This window comes from Cervus elaphus, chromosome 27 (assembly GCF_910594005.1).
Source record: "Cervus elaphus chromosome 27, mCerEla1.1, whole genome shotgun sequence".
NCBI classification, from domain to species: domain Eukaryota; kingdom Metazoa; phylum Chordata; class Mammalia; order Artiodactyla; family Cervidae; genus Cervus; species Cervus elaphus.
Window position 1 is genome coordinate 29,195,895 of NC_057841.1, and position 22,905 is coordinate 29,218,799.

Below are 22,905 nucleotides of genomic sequence, written 5' to 3' on the forward strand. Positions count from 1 at the left end.
TGGTGATTCGTTCCTCACTTGAGACTGGCCTGGGAAACAAATGTCTTTTCTGTTCTGTTTGGAAGAGAGGCCGTGATTTCTCTGCCTCCTCCTGCTGCTCCTGATGGTTACTGACACCTGCAGGCATATCCCCACCGAGGCCTGGAGCCACTGGTTTCCAGTTGGGTCTAGCATTGGGGTTCCTAAGTCCCAGGATTCTAAAGAGGCTGCTAGGCGGTCACTGCAGGACACACAAAACTACTTTGGGCCCTTTTTCACCTCTGTTTCAGAAAGCTGAGTGTAAGCTTTTCATCTTTTTGATATGTCAGAATCCTGCTTTTAATGTTTTGTTTGAAAAACTGTAAGGGAGTCGGCATGCCCCTGCTGCTTAAAAAAAAAAAAAAAAAGAAAATCGTGGTTTAAGTCAGAGTTGCTCTCAACACTGTGAAACTGGTTAATAAGTGCATGCCCATGTAATGTTATGTTTGAATAGGAAGTAGCATTTATGCAATTCAAGTGAAAACTGCATATGATTAAATCAAATGTATGATTAAATCGGATGTTATATCCTGAAGGGCTGTGATGTATGTAGCCTTAATCTGGGAACATTTTTCAGTTCTTCTTTTAAATATTAGTATTTTGTTAAAATATTTCTCCTTTGGTGCCAAAAAGCAATAATCACTCCTGGGAAGGAGAATTGTATGCTGTTAAGCTTTTGATGAAAGCTGTCTGACTTAACTGGCCTTGAATCCTTTGTGTTTGGGGGTGTTGGGGATCTGTATTATTTATGTTGGCATCTCTAATGTAGACGCCAGTCTCTTGTGGAAGGTAAGCACTAAGCCAGCTTTGCTGAGTTGAGTTTATGAGACAGATAAATGCCTTGTTATAATTTATTAAATCATTTTTTTTCCCTCAAAAAACGTTGTAAAACTGCTGAAATGGATTCCAGTACAAATGTTGGCAATACATTCTGTTTTACAGTTGCCTTATGCTGTTTTGCAGATCAGATTCAGATAATAAATTAATTTCATGATTGATTTTATCATGTTTGTGTATAAAATATGGCCCAATTTACATAATAACTACTTTTTAAAATGTCCTGAGCAAAATAAATTGTTTTTCTTATTTGGGTGATGAGTATGTATGTTGAATGCTAATGCAAAAAGTGTCCTCAATCACAGAGGCTGTGGGAAAGCGTGGAGGTTGATCCTCGGATGTGTTAATACATGTAATATATACCCCTCAGGTGTGCGTTGTGTGGTATCACAGGATGACCTGGGGTCAGAATAATTGAGTATTTTGTCCTTTCTCTAGTGGTCTATGTCAGATGTTGCATTTTAAAGTGCTTTAGGGTTTGTTTTCTTCTCATTCTCCGGGAGAGAGGTATGTACCCCACACAGGTAGCTCCTGCTTACAGATTTTAGTAGACTGTTAACTCCAGTGGATGGGTAAGTGACACTGTTGAAAGTGGAGTTTCAGGAGCCAGCTAATTCAGGGTTCTAAAAATCAGCTTATTTTTATTCAAGAACTGTATGGTACTGTTGCTCTTATTAGAGTTATATCTGGTCTCAGCTTCTGAGCTATGCAGCTCAAGGTATGGGAGGGGATTTAGAGATAGCTCAGAGATGACTTGTACTTGCTACGTTTAATCAGATAATCTTCCTCCTGACCCAACCCCCTGTTGACATTCTGATAGTGTCCCATTTTAATCTTGGAACTGAGGTGAGAGAGAAGACTCAACTAGATTCATGTGAAACATCTGCTGCCAAATTGATTCTTAATATTTGAAGATTTTTTTTTTTTAAGAAAACTAAGTTGTCTTTAAAAAAAAAACAAAACAACTCAGTTTGTTGATGGCCAGTTAATTGGAACTGAGATCTGCTAAAACTAGTGATTTCAGCAATTCCTAGGTATTCTGAACACCACAGGTCCCCATTGAAGGTTTAGCACAGGACAGATGCCTTATAGAGGCAAGGTGGTTTCTAAAAGGGAGGTTGAAAGAGGAGGAAGGTAATGCTTTTCAGATCATTAAAGTGCTTACCTATGATGTTACCTGTGTTCCATTCAGGGTCCAGGTGGAGACCCGAACCACTCTGGTCTAAAACCTGAAGGCTTTAAAGAAGCAGGCAGCTGCTTGTTGGGCTTATCTGGTCAGAGGCCTAGAATTGTGTTTCTAGTCCGAGGTTCCTTGAAGATGGGTCTTGACCCACCTGTTCCAGAGCTCTCTGGGGTGTTTGGTCGAGATGAAAATCGTTGAGCTCCTTCCTCAGACATTCTGAGTGAAGGCTTCTCAGCTTCTGCTCTGTTCTGTCTTAGTTGGTCGCAGACAGCTGGTGCTCCCTTCAGATAGGCAAATCGGAAGCCAAGTCATTTAGGGACCCTGTAGCGGGAGGTGTGCTTAAAGTCTGAAAGCAGAACAAAATCTTGGTGGGGACAATGTATGTAGTCAACATTTTTCTTACTAATCTCTTCATGGTGAATGTAAGAGAAAATGAGCAGGGAAGAAAAATAGGTGCATAAATTCAGTAATAAGTTTAGTGATTTTAAAGAGGTGTGGAGAGATTCATGAAGATGACTTTATTTTTCCGAAGATAATGATCAGATGTTCTCCATCTCCAGTGGAGATGCGTCAACAGAAAAATGGCTCCAGCAGCAAATTAGGGCACATGTAAGGAAGAAACTTCTGAAACAAAGGCTATCAAACCTTGAAATAAATTACCGCCACATACTGAGAGCTTCTTTTTCTAGAAAGTAAGCTGTAAACTATTAAGAGTCATTCCAAGCCACAGGAAGGGACATACCAAATGAATCTTTAGATGCTGTTTAGCTGTTTTAATAAAAACTTCAGGCATATTCAAAATCTTTAACATCTGCCTCATTAAAATGTGGGCATGTATTTGTTATTAAAATGTCAGTCTAACTTTGAACTTGCCATGACAGTGGGGCATTTTTTCCTCTTATAAACTCTCAGTTTCCACATAATATTAAGAAAGGAAAAAACTCAGTATTTTAAATGTTCTGTTGGAGAAATTACTGTGTTAGGGGCCATGACTACCTTTGTCTATTCTTATGTTCAATTGATAACTCGGCCTGATTGTACTTAATTAATACGAGCTGTCTTTAATTTGACTCTACACTTTTTTAATAATTTCTTTCCTTAAATGTAGGACTTCCCTATATCTCAGATGGTGAAGAATTTGCCTGCAACACAGGAGACCCAGGTTCGATCCTGGGTTTGAAAGGTCCTCAGGAGAAGGGAATGGCAGCCCACTCCAGTATTCTTGCCTGGAGAATTCCTCCTCCTGGACAGAGGAGCCTGGCGGGCTATAGTCTGTGGGGTCACAGAGTCAGACACGACTGAGTGACTAACACCACTACTACTGCCTTAATTATCTGTTCAGTTCAGTTGTTCAGTTGTGTCTGACTCTGCGACCTCATGGACTGCAGCCATATCTGTAATTTACCTTAACTGCTTTTATAGCCCATTTATATCATAGGCTGCCAACTTGTGCCAAAATCAAAGCCAAGAAGGGCAAGCTCAAGCCTAATTTGCTAGAATTGGGTCTCCTGCATTGCAGGCAGATTCTTTACCATCTGAGCCACCAGGGAAGCCCGAAGAAGTTACCCCACTGACACATATCAGATAAGGTCAGTGGTAGAGGTCAGTACTCAACCATCCACTTCCTTTTTCTCCTTTTACCTTTCATAACAGTTTCCTGTCCTGAGACTAAACTTAGGGGCTCCTGAACTGCTCTGTGAGTTGTGTAGATTTGGGAATTCTGTAAATATGTTAGCAGTTGATCCTGAGGCCCATCAGCAAGTCCTCGGTCAGTACGGAGCACCCCGCACCAGCAGTGACCATTGTGTGTGGAACGAAGGGACCCCCTAGCTCTGGGTTCTGAGTTGCTCTGACAGCCTTGTGGTCCTTAGGCTGATAAGCCAAGAGGGAGCAAACCAAAGGAGAATGGGGCCCAAAGTGCAGCTGGCAGATACGCCAGAACCTCTTTAGTTCCTGCCACGTACCAAGCCTGGCACAGTGTGGACATGAAAATGTCAGCCTCCAGCAGACATAGGTCTCTTTGTTTTTCCACTGTCTTTGTCATCATTAAGGAAAAATTAGTGGTGGAGTTTTTAGTTCAGATGTCTTCAATTTTCTGAAACCATCTTTTGTTCTCTTTTAAAATAAAACTATTTTAATAATCTGAAATTTTCTCTCATGTATGATCCTGGTAATGTAAAATACACAGGTAAACATTACTGTTCTCTATGACTCTAATGTTATGTCCTGATTCTGCAAGTAAGATTAGATCCTAAACCTTTGCTCTGTCAATTATTTGCATCTGTTCATTCATTAGTAAAATGTGTTTGGTATAGTTGAAGTTTTAATAAATCCCAGATTTTCTCTTTAACCAGTTTATTAGGCTTTATTAAAAACCCAGAATATAGAATGACACATAAGCATTGTTATTAGGCATATTTTGACTCATACTCTTTGAAAATCTCATGATTTTGGAATTTATTATTTGTTTAGCATCCTTTTATTGAACTCTAGTTGATTTGCAATATCTTGTGCCTTTTTATTAAATGAAAAATATTAATATAATTATCAGACTTCATTTATTTCCATGCTATGTCTGTTAGTAATATCTCTAGGCCAGATAAGCCATATTAGATACTAGATGTTCAAGTGGAATCTCTTCTAAATTCAACTTGAAATCCATAAAGTTACTATTTATGATCTAATTAAAAACCTAGAATTAGTCTTGACACATCCGTCTCACTCACTCCTTACATATCCAATCCATGAACAAATCCTGGTACTTTGCCTCTTAAATGTTTAAAAAATCCATGTGCTACTATCCTGCTTGTCCTTCTCAAGCTACCGTTACCTCTTGTCTTGACTTTGCATTTATTTTCTAACCAGCTCCCTGAGTCCGCTTTTGGTTTTCTCCAGTCTGCTCTCTCCAGTAGTGCTTGCTGTCACCAAAGGTGGTTATATCTCTCCTTTCAAATCTTCCCATGACTTCTGTGGTTTTCATGGGATAAAGACCACTGTCCTTAGGACGGCCCGTTTATACCACCGCAGGTTCACAGGAGCGTAAGTGGTGCAAAAGCAGAGGCCATGTTTGTTTCTGTTCACTGTTGGATCGCTGGTGAGAAAATGCATAAGTAAGAGGATTTCAAGGGTCAGTTTTTATCTTTTACCTCTAGGGCTTGCTGCTGTATATATTTATATATGTGACTATTTTGTTTTAAAGGTGGCAGTCCTCATTCCTTTCCGCAATCGCCATGAACATCTTCCAATTTTTTTCTTGCATCTGATCCCGATGCTCCAAAAACAGCGGCTGGAATTTGCCTTTTATGTCATTGAACAGGTGAGACTAGTTTTCAAAATGGTAACTAGGTATACTAGAACTTAATAAACTCTTAGATATTGTGTGATTAGAGGTGTTTAGTATCTTGGTTTTATATTTGGGTACAGTTCCATTTTGGATTGAGCCTGTTAATTGCGTATACCACGTTTGGTTAATCCATTATATCAGTTGATATGCTCCTGTCATTTTTAATAATCTAATGTTTTACCTATTAAAGTGAAATATACATGTAATTATTCTTCATGCTACCAGCTCGTTTTTTTCTCTGTAAATATTTTTGTCTTGGGATTCAATGTATACAGTTTCTTTTGGTCTTAAACCTTTTGGAAATATTCTCTATACGTCTGTGTTTTTCTTCTTCTGTCATCACCTAGTTTTGTACTTAAGGTGTCATCTTGGATTTCTTCCTTGGTCTTTCCCTCTTCTCACTTCCCAAACACTAGAGTCCTTGGTGAATTTTATCACTGATTTCTATATACTGTTTCTAAAACGGTGCGTTTTGTTCATGTTTTGAATACATTGTAATTTGGATACTTTCAGTTTTAACATTGTTGACCTTGTTTTATCCTGATTGTTCCTTCTTTTTACTAAATCTGACTAAAAGCATATTTCCTATTCATCAGTAGACAGAAAGTGACCTAGTTTATATTAGATGCTTCTGATTTTTTTGTTTTTGAAATGTTAGAAAATATCCAAATTCTCTTCCTAAGATTGTTCCATTTAGTGTTTTTTTCCCCAGCTCCTTTATGGTTGATTCTCCATCTTTTTTTATTTTATTTTTTCACTCTTAGCTTTTTTGCCTACATTTCCCACCCTGGAAATACTTGGTATTTAATATAACTTAAACTTGGTCTGTATGTAAATCACCCTTTTAAGGTCTGTTTCCTGTTCATGTGATAATGTATTAACATATAGTGCATATGTGCTTTTTAATGCAACTATCTATATTATGAAAATTAACTTTTTAAACCTGATAGTAAATTAAAAATTTTAGCCACTTTCATGGTACCCAAGGGACTTCCCAGGTGGCACAGTGGTAAAGAATCTGCCTACCAATGCAGAACATGTAGGAGACACAGGTTCAGTTCTTGGGTCAGAAAGATCCCCTGGAGAAAGAAATGGCAACCTACTCTAGTATTCTTGCATGGAAAATCCCATGGACAGAGGAGCCTGGTGGCTGCAATCCATGGGGTTGCAAAGAGTTTGACACAACTGAGCACACGTACATAGTAGCCAAACTTCTAGATCTGTTTTACCAACTGCTAGTTTCCTTTTTTGAATCAGTCTTCATAATGTGGACGATGAGATACCTATACCTACCTGTGTCTTTAAAGGCTTTTCGTCTGGGAGTCTGACACAATTGAATCACTTTGTGTATGTGATGAAAAAATCTGCAAAGCAGCTAAGATCCTTATTTTCTAAACCTCTTAAGTCTGAATATCAGCCTTGATCAATATTAATTCAGGCTTGTAGATTTGATAGGGTGGGGCTTTGAGCTAGTAACATCTTTACCACGCAGGAAATGTGAAGAGTTATTTTCCTGCTGGACCGGTGCCTAGAAGAGCCAATCCATTGACAAGCAGCTCGGAACCCCCAGTTATATATGAAGGATAGTACACATATTTCTGTCTCTTCCTTCTTTGGCTATTGAATCAGATGTACATTTTGAGTGATGGAGAATGGTCAACCAGGATGCAATGTTTTTGTCTTGAACAAGGGTGTTGCCATCTTCTGAGCTGTGGGCACACAGAATAGCAGTGAGGAGAAATGGGGCTTCTGCTTTTGTTTCAGTTTGGTTTAGGGATTTGCTCAAGCATATGCGTGTGTGTGTGTGTGTCTGTGTGTGTGAGTGTGAGCGCTGTGCCACAATCTCATGTACCTATGTGGAGGTTCCCCTCAGCTCTTTAGTGCCTTCCTCTCAACCACGATGGATAGCCAGGCCATCCCACAAGAGGAGACAAAGTCAATCTAACAAAAAGGATTATAGAAAATAGACACAGGGGCAGGAACAGTGAACATTTTTGAAAAAAAGAATAGTAATACAAATTCATAATCACTATCCACAGAGGGTAAAGATAATGAACCTGTGAAATGAAAACAGGACTTCATTTAAAAAAAAAAAATCAGAAAAAGTTAGAAAAGGAAATGGGATAAGTGAAACAAAGCTTTCAGTAGGCAAACTTAAGATAACTCTTGAACTAGAATCACAGCAGGAGAAGTTAAGAGTTAATCAGAAAGTACCAGTACAGCTCAGAGGTGACCATCTCCAAGATGGTCCCCGAGGATCCCTGCCTGCTCGTACGGCCTCCTGCCCCAGTGAATATGGGAAGCACTCTGAGGAGTGACTGTGTGATTTTTGAAGCGGGGTCATAAAGGACATTGCTGCTTCTGCTTTGGTCTCTTGGATCTCTTGCTCTTGAGGAAGCCACCTGCCATGTCATGAAGACATTCAGGCAACCCCATGGAGAAAATTGACTTGCTAGCATATCTTGCTGACCATGTGACTTAGCTATTTTGGAAGTGGATCTGCCAGCTGAAGTCCAGACATCACAGAGCAGTGATCAGGGATCTTTGTCAGAATATCCTATCACAGTGCTTTGAGCATCGTAAATGCTATGGTGTGATTAACCACCAGTTTTGCTGTGATTTGTTACACATCAGTTGATGAAGAATGTGTTTCCTAATCAGAGTTCTGGAAAAATATAGCAAAAAAAAAAGAAAATGGGGATGGGGAGGGGTAAAACAACCAAAGGAATAATGTAAGACTGTTTCCCAGAAGCAAAGACATGAGTCTTTAGATTAAAAGGGTCCACATGTACCCATGAATAAAATACAGATCTATAAAGCCGTATTACTTTGAAAATTTTTAATACAAATTAAAAAGAAAAGATAACAAAAACATTCTGTAGGAACAGTTGCTCATGATTATGTGTCAGAATCACATGAACCTTCTCAGCAGTGCTGAAACCTAGTTGATTGTGGAGCCACATGCCTTTAAAATTCTAGGGGAAAGTAATTTTTACCTAGAATTGTTTTACGCAGTCAGTATATAAGCCAAGTGTGCAAGTAGACTGATGGCGTTTTCATTCATTCATTAGCTAAATACACACACACACACACACACACACACACACACACGATGGTGTTTTCATTCATTCATTAGCTAAATACACACACACACACACACACACACACACACACACACACACACACACACACACACACACACACACACACACACACACACACACACATGTATGTGTGTGCTCAGTCACTTAGTCCTGTCTGACTCTTTACAACCCAGTGGACTGTAGCCTGCCCATGGCTCCTCTGTCCATGGGATTTCCCAGGCAAGAACACTAGAGTGGGTTGCATTTCCTTCTCCAGGATATCTTCCTAACCCAGGGATGGAATCACCATCTCTTGCATTTGCAGGTGGATTCCTTACCACTGAGCCACCTGGGAAACCCTCTCTCTCTCTCTCTCTCTCGTGTGTGTGTGTGTGTGTGTGTGCGTGCTGCTGCTAAGTCGCTTCAGTCATGTGCGAATCTGTGCGACCCCATAGACAGCAGCCCTCAGGCTCCTCTGTCCATGGGATTCTCCAGGCAAGAATACTGGAGTGGGTTGTCCTGCCCCCTCCAGGGAATCAAACCCCTGTGTTTTAGTCTTTTATGTCTCCTGCATTGGCAGGTGGGTTCTTTACCTCTAGAGCTACTTCAGAAACCTATATATATGTATGTATGTATATGTGTATACATATGCTATATAAATACATATATGTATATATTAATTTTCCCCCATGGATCCTGACATAGGAAGCTGCTGAAGGAAGATCCTCAACAAATTGACCTAGCCAGGAGAAGGGCACAGCTGATGTAGGGGGAGCAGGAGGCGGCCCAGGATGATGGCCACAGCCGCTCAGACTAGGCCAGACAGGAGCAAGATGTGAGGGCAGTGGGAGCTAGAGCCGAGCTTGGAGGGTGGAGGAGTAAGTGAATGATGGTTTGAGGTATTTGAATGATTGCATCAGTTATTAATAAATACAGCATACCTCTTGGGGCTTTTGTACAAAATAATAACAGTTGTATATTAAACTAAGAAAACTGAAGACAGTTATTAATCCCAGTTTGAGGAAGAAAACAGAATCGTAATTTATTCAACACAAATATTTACATAGTTGTAGTAATGCAAACATCATTGATTTAACAAAAAATTGTGACATAACTCTGTTGGGAGAGTGGCTGGAAGGGCAGTGAGTGTAGAGGTGTAAATCCTCAGTAACCATGGTAAGAAATCAATAGTGTCTAAAAAGTGAATGAGGCAAGGGGATATCGGAACTTTCATTACCTTGAAATATAGAGGTGAGTCTAGAATAAACTTCTAGAGGTTTATAAATGTATTGCTTTTGGAAGATGAAGGGGGGTTAGATATAGAGCTTATTTTTATTATAAGCCATTAAGTATTAGGTCCACATTTAATAAAAACAATTTTTTATAATCCTAAAGGAAAGTCATTTGTTCAAACCGATGATGTACCAGTAACAACATTATAATTTAACTGCCTTTTGTTTTTATCTTCTCCATCTCACTGGTGAGGAAAAGCTTTAAAAAATAAAGTGATTTCTGTTATCTCAAGTTAGTGCAGGACTCAGGACTAAAACTTAGTAATTTTGCACTCTTGAGGGAGCACTCTGGTGATGACTACATTGTGTATCTCATTTGCTTCTGTCATAATCCTTTTTTTGTTTTAAGTTTTGGAAATGATTTTGAGAAATATTGCTAAGGCATAAAGTGATTTCACTCTGATTTTCTTTAGCTGTAGAATGAAAGTTTTTATTGCTAGTGTACCTTTATATAATTTCCCTCATAAGTAAAAGGAAGTAGTAATAATATAGGAAGTTGGATTCTGTGTAGTAAGTTCCCACTTTGTCTCTTAAAACGTTCTTGTCCAAAGAAGACATACAGATGGCTAACAAACACGTGAAAAGATGCTCAACATCACATATTATCAGAGAAATGCAAATCAAAACCACAATGAGGTACCATTACACGCCAGTCAGGATGGCTGCTATCCAGAAGTCTACAAGCAATAAATGCTGGAGAGGGTGTGGAGAAAAGGGAACCCTCTTACACTGTTGGTGGGAATGCAAACTAGTACAGCCGCTATGGAGAACAGTGTGGAGGTTTCTTAAAAAACTGGAAATAGAACTGCCATGTGACCCAGCAATCTCACTGCTGGGCATACACACTGAGGAAACCAGATCTGAAAGAGACACGTGCACCCCAATGTTCATCGCAGCACTGTTAATAATAGCCAGGACATGGAAGCAACCTAGATGCCCATCAGCAGATGAATGGATAAGGAAGCTGTGGTACATACACACCATGGAATATTACTCAGCCATTAAAAAGAATTCATTTGAGTCAGTTCTAATGAGATGGATGAAACTGGAGCCCATTATACAAAGTGAAGTAAGCCAGAAAGATAAAGACCAATACAGTATACTAACATATATATAAAATTTAGAAAGATGGTAGCGATAACCCTATATGCAAAACAGAAAAAGAGACACAGATGTACAGAACAGACTTTTGGACTCTGTGGGAGAAGGCGAGGGTGGGATGTTTAGAGAGAACAGCATCGAAATATGTATATTATCTATGGTGAAACAGATCACCAGCCCAGGTTGGATGCATGAGACAAGTGCTTGGGGCTGGTGCACTGGAAAGATCCAGAGGGATCGGGTGGAGAGGGAGGTGGGAGGGGGGATCGGGATGGGGAATACATGTAAATCCATGGCTGATTCATGTCAATGTATGGCAAAAACCACTACAATATTGTAAAGTAATTAGCCTCCAACTAATAAAAATAAATGGAAAAAAAATGTTCTTGGTCTGTATCATAAACAAGAATAATAAAAATAGAAACTCTTACCTGGGTCCTATACAGTGGAAGTGACAAATTCACGGGATTAGATCTGATAGAGTGCCTGAAAACTATGGACAGAGGATTGTGACATTGTAAAGGAGGCAGTGATCAAAATCATCCCCAAGAAAAAGAAATGCAAAAAGGCAAAATGGTTGTCTGAGGAGGCCTTACAAATAGCTGTGAAAAGAAGAGAAGCAAAAGGCAAAGGAGAAAAGGAAAGATATATCCATCTGAATGCAGAGTTCCAAAGAATAGCAAGGAGAGATAAGAAAGCCTTCTTAAGTGATCAGTGCAAAGAAATAGAGGAAAACAATAGAATGGGAAAGACTAGAGATCTCTTCAAGAAAATTAGAAATACCAAAGGAATATTTCATTCAAGGATGAGTACAATAAAGGACAGAAGTGATACAAACCTAACAGAAGCAGAAGCTATTAAGAAGAGGTGGCAACAATACACAGAAGAACTATACAAAAAAGATCTTCATGACCCAGATAACCACAGTGGTGTGATCACTCACCTAGAGCCAGACATCCTGGAATGCAAAGTTAAGTGGGCCCTAGGAAGCATTACTATCAACAAAGCTAGTGGAGGTGATGGAATTCCAGTTGAGCTATTTCAAATCCTAGAAGATGATGCTGTGAAAGTGCTGTATTCAGTATGCCAGCAAATTTGGAAAACTCAACAATGGCCACAGGACTGGAAAGGTCAGTTTGCATTCAAATCCCAAGGAAGGGCAATGCCAAAGAATGCTCAAACTACCGCACAATTGAACTCATCTCACATGCTAGCAAAGTAATGCTCAAAATTTTCCAAGCTAGGCTTCAACAGTATGTGAACTGTGAACTTCCAGATGTTCAAGCTGAATTTAGAAAAGGCAGAGGAACCAGATCAAATTGCCAACATCCACTGGATCATCGAAAAAGCGTGAAAGTTCCAGAAGAACATCAACTTCTGCTTTGTTGACTACACTAAAGCCTTTGACTGTGTGGATCATGACAAACTGTGGAAAATTCTTCAAGAGATGGGAATACCAGACCACCTTCACTGCTTCCTGAGAAATCTGTATGCAGGTCAAGCAGCAACAATTAGAACTGGACATGGAACAACAGACTGGCTCCAAATTGGGAAAGGAGTACTTCAAGGCTGTATATTGTCAGCCTGCTTATTTAACTTATCTATTCAGAGTACATCATGCGAAATGCTGGGCTGGATGAAGCTCAAGCTGGAACCAGGATTGCCAGGAGAAGTATCAATAACCTCAGATACGCAGATGACACCACCCTTATGGTAGAAAGTGAAGAGAAACTAAAGAGCCTTTTGATGAAAGTGAAAGAGGAGAGTGAAAAAGCTGGCTTAAAACTCAACATTAAAAAAACTAAGATCATGGTATCCAGTCCCATCACTTCATGGCAAAGAGATGGGGAAACAGTGGAAACAATGATAGACTTTATTTTCTTGGGCTCCAAAATCACTGCAGATAGTGACTGCAGCCATGAAATTAAAAGATGCTTCTTGAAAGAAAAGCTGTGACCATCCTAGACAGCATATTAAAAAGCAGAGACATTGCTTTGCCGACAGAGGTCCATATAGTCAAAGCTGTGGTTTTTCTAGTAGTCATGTATGGATGTGCCAGTCAGACCATAAGGAAAGCTGAGCGCCGAAGAATTTGATGCCTTTGAACTGTGGTGTTGGAGAAGACTCTTAAGAGTCCCTTGGACTGCAAGGAGATCCAACTAGTCCATCCTAAAGGAAATGAGTCCTGAGCATTCATTGGAAGGACTGAGGTTGAAGCTGAAGCTCCATTAAATACTTTGGTCACCTGATGTGAAGAACTGACTCATTAGAAAAGACCCTGATGCTGGGAAAGAGTGAGGGCAGGAGGAGAAGGGGACGACAGAGGATGAGATGGCTGGATGGCATCACCCATTCAAAAGATATGAGTTTGAGCAAGCTCTGGGAGTTGGTGATGGACATGGAGGCCTGGCATGCTACAGTTCATGGGGTTGCAAAGAGTTGGACACAACTGAGCAACTGAACTGAAAGGAAAATGGTTGTAAGAAAGGTAGTTGAATTTTATATAATAAGTTCCAATTGTTTTTGTCTCTAAAAATGCCTTTGTGTCTATTATAAGCATTTAGTAATACAAAGTTAGCCCTCTCTGGCCTTATTATATAAGAGAAGGGTCACTGCTTCTTGATTCACTTTATTTCCTGCTTCTTTTAGTGTTGACACCATATAGAGAGCATCACTAAAACATGCAACCTGTATTATTTTCAGTGGCTTTGTTTTTTTTTTTTTTTCCTGGTCATAAATAACCTATATCCTGATGCATTTGAAGTAAAACAGAAACCTGAATTACATCATTATATAAATGTGATGATCTCCCAATGGACTTGATGATAATAGTGTTTTTGCATGTGTTACCAAAGTATAAAATAAGGTAATAATTCAAACAGTATATTTTATAATCCTAAAGCATGTTTACTATTTTATCTATTTGATTTGGATGTATTTGTTTTTGCTATTTGACCATGATTCAACGAGTTAGAAAGCTACAGAAAAAAGTCATGGCAGAGCCTGAGTACATTTCTCTTTTTCTCTCTGTGTAGACCGGCACACAGCCTTTTAACCGAGCAATGCTCTTCAACGTGGGCTTTAAAGAGGCCATGAAAGACAGCGTCTGGGACTGTGTCATCTTCCACGATGTGGATCATCTACCTGAAAATGACCGAAACTATTATGGATGTGGAGAGATGCCACGTCACTTTGCAGCCAAGCTGGATAAATACATGTATATGTAAGTGATGGCAGTCTTCCTGATACGGTGCAACATGTTCGCGCTCAGTCACGTCCAGCTCTGTGCAGCCCCATGGGCTGTAGCCCGCCAGGCTCTTCTGTCCATGAAATTCTCCAGGCAAGAATACTGGAGTGGGTTGCCAGGCCCTCCTCCAGGGGATCTTCCTGATCCAGGGGCTGAACCTGCCGTCTCCTGCCTTCACAGGCAGCTTCTTTACCATCTGAGCTACCTGGGAAGCCAGATATGGTGCAACATACCTGCAGAGTTATATCATTAAAATGGAAGCAGCATTATGTGCCTGGATCTGAGGGGGCCCAAGAGCCTAGAAAATACCTGTCACTCCAGCCCACCTTCACAGGGAGCTGCTCCATAGAGTCACTTGTTATCCCGGTGCTTCCTCACACACAGGTTTCAGTGTGGGGTGGTAGGAAAGAAAGCCTGGTTTCTACGGTCAAGGAAATGTGGGCCCAGGTTCTGGCTTTTACGTTTAGCAGTTAGAGGGCTTGGTTGTCCCAGGACGTGCATTTCTGAAGGCTGGTTTCCTTGTTCAGGAAGCTCTGCGCGTTCCCAGGCTCTGGGCTGCCCCAGGTAAGAGAGGGCACCGCTTGGCTCCTCTGTGTTCCCCTCCTCCGGGGATGTTCCAGTGCAGGGAAGGCCCTCTCCCGCAACCCATTTTCTCTTCTTCCGAAGCTGTGTTTTCTTGACCAGCCTTTAATATTAAGAAACATTTTTTTCATTTTGTGATGGGAGATATGTTGAAATGATACCATCATTGGAGCTGTGACAGTAAACTTGACATTAAAGCAAGCAGGCCTGCTCTGGGAAAGAGATCTCAGTTTTTATTGACTAACAAGTGGAGAGGAGAGAAAATAGCTTGAAGCAGGGAGATGTTGGCTCCGTCATCCTTTCTCCTGCGGCCTGACCTGCAGTCGAGCAGGGTGGTGTTGGCTCCGTCACTGTTTGACCTGCTGCCCAACCTGCAGAGCTCGAGAAGCAGGAAGTCTCTGTGATAGGACCTGGCGAATCAGCTCAGAAATGAGAAAAGAGTGCTTTTTGTTTTTAAAACTGGTCATTGTCATCATTAGAAAATATCCTTTTTACCGTGGTATCAGAAATCCAAGTCTGGCATTACCTTGGGAAGATCACCCTGATTCAGGATTTGATTCTTTGTACTTCTAGAAACTCAATTTTGGTCAATCTGCTAGAGTCACATTAAATTCAGGGGAATTGATTTTTACTAGGGCTTTCCTGATAGTTCAGTTGGTAAAGAATCCTCCTGCAATGCAGGAGACCCTGGTTCAATTCCTGGGTCAGGAAGATCCACTGGAGAAGGGATAGGCTACCCACTACAGTATTCTTGGGCTTCCTTTGTGGCTTAGCTGGTAAAAAATCCGTTTTGTTTTCTTTTTTTTTTTACTAAATTTTACTAAAGATTTTTATTTAATCTTATAAATTAAAATTTAATAAATTTTAATTAAGATTTTTGCTAAAAGATAATCATGAGTGTCATAGAAATGAAGAGTTCTCAATTTTTGTTTGAAAATATTAATTTCTAATGAATAAAGTCATCTCATCTACCTAGACTAATCCTAGGACTTCCCAGGTGGTGCTAGTGGATGAAAACAATGACCCTATATGCGAGACAGCAAAAGAGAAACAGATAAAAGAACAGACTTTTGGACTCTGTGGGAGAAGCTTAGGGTGGGATGATTTGAGAGAATAGCATTGAAACATGTATATTACCATATGTAAAGTAGATCGCCAGGCCAGGTTCAATGCATGAGACAGGGCACGCAAAGCTGGTGCACTGGGGTCACCCTGAGGGATGGGGTGGGGAGGGAGGGAGGTGGGAGGGGGGCTCAGGATGGGGGACACATGTACACCCATGGCTGATTCATGTCAGTGTATGGCAGAAACCACTACAATAGTGCAATGTAATTAGCCTCCAATTAAAATAAATAATTAAAAAAAAAAAAAGCGCCCGCCAGCCAGTGCAGGAGACAGAAGATATGTGGGTTCAATCCCTGGTTGGGGAGATCCCCTGGAGCAGGGCATGGCAGCCGACTCTAGTATTCTTGACTGGAGGGTCCCATGGACAGAGGAGCCTGGTGGGCTACAGTCCATAGGGCTTCAAAGGGTCAGACACAACTGAAGCAACTTAGCATACAGACTAATCCCAGGGTTCATAGGGTATCTTAGAAGGGCATTGCAGGAATAGGCAGCTAGTTTTTTCAAAATTAAATGCTAGACTTGCTTTTTACTAGTTTATATTTATCCTCATCTATCTAATATTGTATTTAATAAATTAAGATCAGTTAATTTAGAAAATTAGCTTGGTAAAATCTAACATTGCATTAGCAGCTATTGATGTATTTGATCAAGTTTACTTTTGGTGTGAAAATAGGCCATTTTTTGAACACTAGGTTTTGAGTCTTACAAAGTAATAATACTAAATAGTGGTTTCAGTTACCACAAGTATTTTATGTAATACAGTTAGGTAAACCTATTTCACTAGAATATGAAGATGCTTTGTTTCTTGGTATGTTTTATACTTCCAAAAATATAATTTAATCAATATGATTGTTTATATGGAAATAGAGGTATATTTTGCAAAGCACATAAAAGATCTAAAAGTCGACTTCATATAGCAAACTGTCTTGATTTTATTTTTAGAATGCTGTTTTCTGCTTTCTTTTGTAGTCTTCCTTATAAAGAGTTTTTTGGCGGTGTAAGTGGACTAACAGTGGAACAGTTCAGAAAGATCAATGGTTTTCCTAACGCCTTCTGGGGCTGGGGAGGGGAAGACGATGACCTTTGGAATAGGTATGTTGAGGTACAAATTACTTAAAATTGGAATTTCTAGTAATTTCCTTTCTATTAAATAAACTGCACTTTCTATCCCAGGAAAGGATTCTTTGGGATGGAAAATCTTTGTGGTCCTAAATCCTGTGTTGTGTTTTTCCTTTTTTTTCATTGAATGCCCTTTTGAAATTACTGACAGCACGTGCATTCAAGCATTCTCTTGTATTTTAAATAGAACTCAATCATTCTTATGTCATATTTTATTTCTTAATGTATTTTCATTTCCGTATATTGTATCTTAGGGTTCACTATGCTGGATATAATGTAACAAGACCAGAGGGGGACCTGGGAAAATACAAGTCTATTCCTCATCACCATCGAGGTGAAGTCCAGTTCTTAGGACGGTAAGTTTAATATCACCTTTAGATAGCGAGGTTTCAAAGTTATTTAATATATGAAAGATCTTTTATAAAATGCATCGTGCTCCCCACACAAAAAAAAAGCTTTCGAAGGGAATTTTCTGTCGATACCATTTTTCTTCATAAAAGTAAAGCATTCTTGTGCTTGTTTTTTAAAAATAATTTTTAAAATTTATTATTTTTGGCTGTGCTGAGTCTCTGTTGCTGTGTGGGCTTTTTTCTAGTTGTGGTGAGTGGGGCTCCTCTCTAGGTGCAGTGTGCAGGCCTCTCATTGCAGTGGCTTCTCTTGTTGTGGGGCACGGGCTCTGAGGCCTGCCGGCGTCGGTACGTGTGGCAGGTGGCATCAGTAGGTGTGGCATGTGGCCTCATTTGCTCTGCGACAGGTGGCATCTTCCCAAATCAGGGGTCAAACCCATGTCTCCTGCATTGGCAGGGTGGATTCTCCACCACTGAGCTACCAGGGAAGTCCTTGTGCTTGTTTTGAAAAGATACACATGTATGTATACTTAAACACACACACACATACACACACCCTTATATATTAAAGAGCCTGGTTAATTGTGCATATAAAAAATTTTTCCTTAGCATAAAGCCTAATGTATTTCATTTCTTAAGGATATGTAAGTTGTAAGAGTACAAGATAATTATTTTTCAGGTAGCATTTTAAGACTAGTAAAAATGCTGATTTAGAACGTGGTGTAGAAGGGTTTTTAATTATGTGTAAGAACCCAGAATTGTAAAGAGCTTTAAGTGCTTTACTGATGAGAATGACCTTGAGCATATTCTCATGTTTTTCTTTTGAAACCTGTTTCTGTTACTTTTAATTTTTTTCTCTAATGCTGTAGGTATAAATTACTCAGATACTCAAAAGAGCGCCAGTACATCGATGGGTTGAACAATTTAGTATACACGCCAAAAATACTGGTTGATAGGTTGTATACAAATATATCTGTAAACCTCATGCCAGAGTTAGCTCCAATCGAAGACTATTAAAGGAAGTAGCTCACGTGGCAAGACCGCAGTGCTGGATCGGAACCTGGGAGTGCGCCCCTAGTGGAGGTCAGTGAATGGATGCGTCACAGCGCTCTGGGTGGTGAGAAGAGCTGTGTTCTCCGTGTTTATTTGTGGGATTGTACAGTCAGCCTTCTTCCACCCGCCCATCTTCTACCCTGAGACACACCCCCTGGCGAGCACTGCAGAGACCAGATGCAGTTAAGTCCGGCAGTTACAGGAGCTCCCTACGAAGAGAAAATTTTTATACTAAAATCTATAATTTAAGAGAATGCTTTATTTCCATTTAAACATATTTTGTACATATGTGATGTAAATTAATGTGTTCAAATTGTTGAAAAATAAGATGTGTTACAGTTTTGCATGTAACGGGTGATGCCTTTATGGGACTTTTATAAACATTTTTTATTTGCATGGAATAAAACCCTGTAAATTTATGTCACTAAACAAAGGTTAACCTTGTGTGAAATGAAGGAACTGTCAATAATTGACAGCCAACTAATACAGTACACTGTTATACTAGTTTTGAGCTTTAGACCCTCAGCTTTTTGTGTGGAAGAAGTCACAGCTTCTGTACGGTTTTTAAGGGTAAGAAGAAAGGACTTAAATAGCTTTTCTTCCTACCAGAATTACCAATTTTTTTTTCCTTGCTTGCAATCTCATCAGATTTTGCTAAATCACAACCATATTATTTATGCATATTGCATGAGTATTACTAAGAAAATCTTAAAAGTTGTGATGTGACATGATATAAAGGACCTCTTTGTTAAACGTCTCTCATGTACCTCTGGTGTAAGTGTCAGGGATTTTGTGCCTCAAAAAATGTTCCCAAGGTTGCGTGTGGTTGTACACTGTATTTTTTTAATTCACAGTGAATAGCACTTTTATTATTTCCAGTTCAGAAGAACCAAAAAAAATTTTCATTTAAGAAAAAAGCAAAACAATTTTTTAAAAGATTGAGTTATGGAAAACCCAGTAGTACTTAAAACATACAAATGAATTATACTATTAGATAAAAAATTAAATGTTCTATTTTTATGAAGGTAAATGCTTAGTAGATAAAAGCAGATTTTAAGTTTAATTATCAGACTCACAGAACTTCAAGTTTGGAAGGGACCCTTTCTAATGTTGGCTGGTTTCATTCAAACTGCATGTATTTTTTTCACTTTTAAGATATTACATCGCTGGTGTTAAAATTTCCTCACTAAAACCATAAATTAATAGAATTATATTAAAATACATTACCAATTATTTAAATGCATTGGCTTTATTAAGACACTTCTCTAAAAACAGGTCTCTCTACCTGTTATCAAGTGTATTACTTAATCTTGAATTTGGATGGCATTTTCATAACAAAACCAAACAGTATCCTTACTTGAAAATTAACAGTTACGATTGACCAAAGATTCTTTAAAATGTCTTAAGCTATTTTCACAAATTTAAAAGAAAAAATTACATGTCTATCAAATGAACCTTCAGTATTGAGGAACAAAATGGATTATTCACCTGACATGGATATACTTATTTATCTCTCAGGTTGTAAGTTTAATTTTAAAATCGTCATTTTCTATGGCAAATATTGATAACACAAATGACTGCAAATGAAACCATAAAATAATTGAAATTCTTACACTTTGAGAAAACTGATAGCTCTCTATTATAACAAATTTTCTACATTTGTTTCTTAGAATTCCAAAATATTTGTTTTTCATTTTTTGATGAAAATTTAAACCTTCTGGAAAGCAAGATATTTGTTCTTAAATTGTGTATCTATCTCTCAAAGCCAATGTAGTTTTTTAATTTGATGGAAGAAAGTAGATTGAAAAAGTTAACATTTGTTGATCACTAACAAGATAGTAGGGGCATCGGAGCATAATTAACCCAATAATACTTAAATATTTTAGTCATGGGGGAAATTGGGGCTGTTTCTGAGTCTTAGTAGGAAAACATATTTTTCTCTTTAATATGGAGCTGCCCACATTTTGGAATATTCTCATTTTGATACACATTTTTATAGTTTCAAGAGAATTCCGTTCAACTAGTATTTGCCTTATTTTCTTGGATTAGGTCTACTAATAATTTTGCTTTAAGTGAGGGCCGTGACTATTTTGGTTTTTTCAGTTTTGGATGCAGTGTGGCATCCTGAGAAAGCCATCTCATTAGTTTGCTTTTTGTGTTTTGCTTTTTAAGTGCAGACCTCAAATTGATTTTTGCATATAAGTAGTAACTTCTATGTTTGCGTATATGTGATAGAGCTTTGCCAGTTATCTGTATGAAAAGAGCTCTGTCCCATGATGGTGGTGGTGGTTTAGTACCTAAGTTGTGTCCAACTCTTTGCAGCCCCATGAATTGTAGCCCTTCAGGCTCCTCTGTCCATGGGATTTCCAGGCAGCAATACTGGAATAGATTGGTTGACATTTCCTTCCCCAGGGGTTCTTCCCAACCCAGGGATTGAACCCTCGTCTCTTGCATCTCCTGCCTTACAGACAGTATCTTTACCAACTGAGCCACCAGGGAAACCTGTAACTCTGTCCCATAAAAATTAACAAATACATTACAGATGCAAGCTACCTTTATAAGTTCAGTGGATTTATTAGCATGCGTGTATTGATTACCTACTCGATTAGGTGCAGTGCTAGGTATGTCCACAGAAAACATCTTATTTCAGTTCTAAACAAATCAAGTTAAGCAAGTTAAAACCTTTCTAAAATTATGAAAACGTCTTCTGTTAACTTATGCATTATATTTTTTAGTCTCAAAGGCAAGAAATGTATATAGATAGACATAATTCTGAGCTCCCTATAGCACTACTGGGAAAGTTACACAGTGCCTTTCGACTAGAGAAAGTAGTAATGATTAATGGGCCTGTTTGTAGAAAAGAAAAGGAAAAAGTGTACACATTTGCTGTAACATTATGTCTCATTCACAGTGGGGATTGTCATTTAAGTCTTTGCCAAAACTGGGGTTTAATGAATATTTTTTTAGTCTAAATAAAAATTTCTGTTTGTAGTTTGTGAAAAGGTATTCCATTAAAAAAAACCCTTATTTGCAATATTATGTAAATACAAAATTATGTGTTACAACTTGCTTATTCTTCTTTCCTAGCCAAGGTATTGATATCCATTTTAAAACAAAATGGAAAAATATCCAGTTCAATATTCTCCTTCATTTTGGAGGTTCTGTGCAAGTAAAAGCAGATCGTGTGTCGTTTTATTTGGCCTTTGTTTGCCTGCGTCATATTTCTTTGTGTTCTTTTCAGACAAATACTGGTACTCTAGATTTATTATCTTGTATTTGCAAATATGCCAATGAGAGAACTGAAAAGGTCATAGTGTTTATCAGAAAAAGGAAGTGTACTTAAGATTATTTTATTTATTAAGCTCTAAAAGGCTTCTATATAAATGCACTGAAATAAATGCTAGTAATTTCTTGTACTCTCATTTTTTTTTTTTTTTTGCTTCTCATGGAAATGTTTGTACTTTTTTATCATTGTCTTTTATGAAATATAATGTTCTAAAGACCTTGTGTGATGATGTAATTATTTTCTCAGGACCTGTTTTTGGGTTGTCTGGGGTTTTGTTGTGTTTGTGTTCCTGATTTTCAGGTGGATTATTGCTGAGTACTGCGGTTGTACTAGGATTTACACTGTAAGCAGGTGATCACATCTGCCTTTGTAGCAGTGTCAGTTAAATACATTTAGACATGACCTCATAGCTTGAACCTCAGAGGACACACAGTGACATTTAAATACTGTTCATCAATACAATTAGTAATCTGCTGTATCAAAATGAATAGTTAAGAAGTCATTTTTGGCGTAACTTTCTTCTCCCTGCACAACTTCAGTAAGCTGGTGTGTTGTAGGCAGGAATCTGAAGATCTTTAAGGCAGTCAAATCTCAGAAATACCTTGAGACTGGATTTGCATTTGGGACTAGATCATGAGATCATGACTTCTCTCAGTTTGAATTATTTGTATGAATTCTCAGTGTTATTAATTTTTATGCATAGTATGACTTACCGGGATATTGTCACTATACATCACAAATAAAGCCAGTCATTAAATCATAATCATTTAGGTATTCACATCCTGCTAAGCCAGAAAATGGAGCTTGCTTAGTCTGCCCCAGGTTCCCGCCTATAGTATTAGTGTGTCCTCTGATGAATAATGCAGCGTAATTCAATGGTTTTATATTTTTTATTGTCTTTATTATTTTTTTCCAAGTTTATTGAGATATAATTGACATACAACACTGTCTGAATAATGGTGTACAGCATAATGAAATAATGACCACAGTAAGTTTAGTTGAACACCCATCATCTCATATAGATGCAAAAGAGAAGGGAAAAAAAAAAGGGTTTTCCTTGTATGGATTTAAGGTTGTGGAGATATTCTGGACCAAGTAATTTTTTTTTTTAGAAAAAGTGCTTCTTAAGGAGCATGTACTCTATTGCTCTTGATTTAAGTGACTTCAGAAAAGATAGTCCTGTATCACCAACAGAATATTACAAGAACAAATATGTGGGTTGAAAAGTAATACTTGTGTCTTTCTCAACGCATTTCTAAGATACATTTTGGTGGACCTGAATTCCATAT

At 38.6% G+C, this 22,905-nt stretch overlaps 1 protein-coding gene across 1 annotated transcript in view; it reads left to right on the forward strand.

The window, feature by feature from the left end:
- Positions 1-21,832, forward strand: part of B4GALT6 (beta-1,4-galactosyltransferase 6) — a 70,023-nt gene extending 48,191 nt beyond the window's left edge. The window contains exons 5-9 of the mRNA XM_043889469.1: positions 5,238-5,354; positions 13,893-14,080; positions 16,781-16,903; positions 17,185-17,286; positions 18,147-21,832. Coding sequence (XP_043745404.1) covers positions 5,238-5,354; positions 13,893-14,080; positions 16,781-16,903; positions 17,185-17,286; positions 18,147-18,294 — 678 coding nt within the window. The 3' untranslated portion in view covers positions 18,295-21,832. The remainder of the gene's footprint in view (positions 1-5,237; positions 5,355-13,892; positions 14,081-16,780; positions 16,904-17,184; positions 17,287-18,146) is intronic.
- The last annotated feature ends 1,073 nt before the right edge of the window (positions 21,833-22,905 follow it).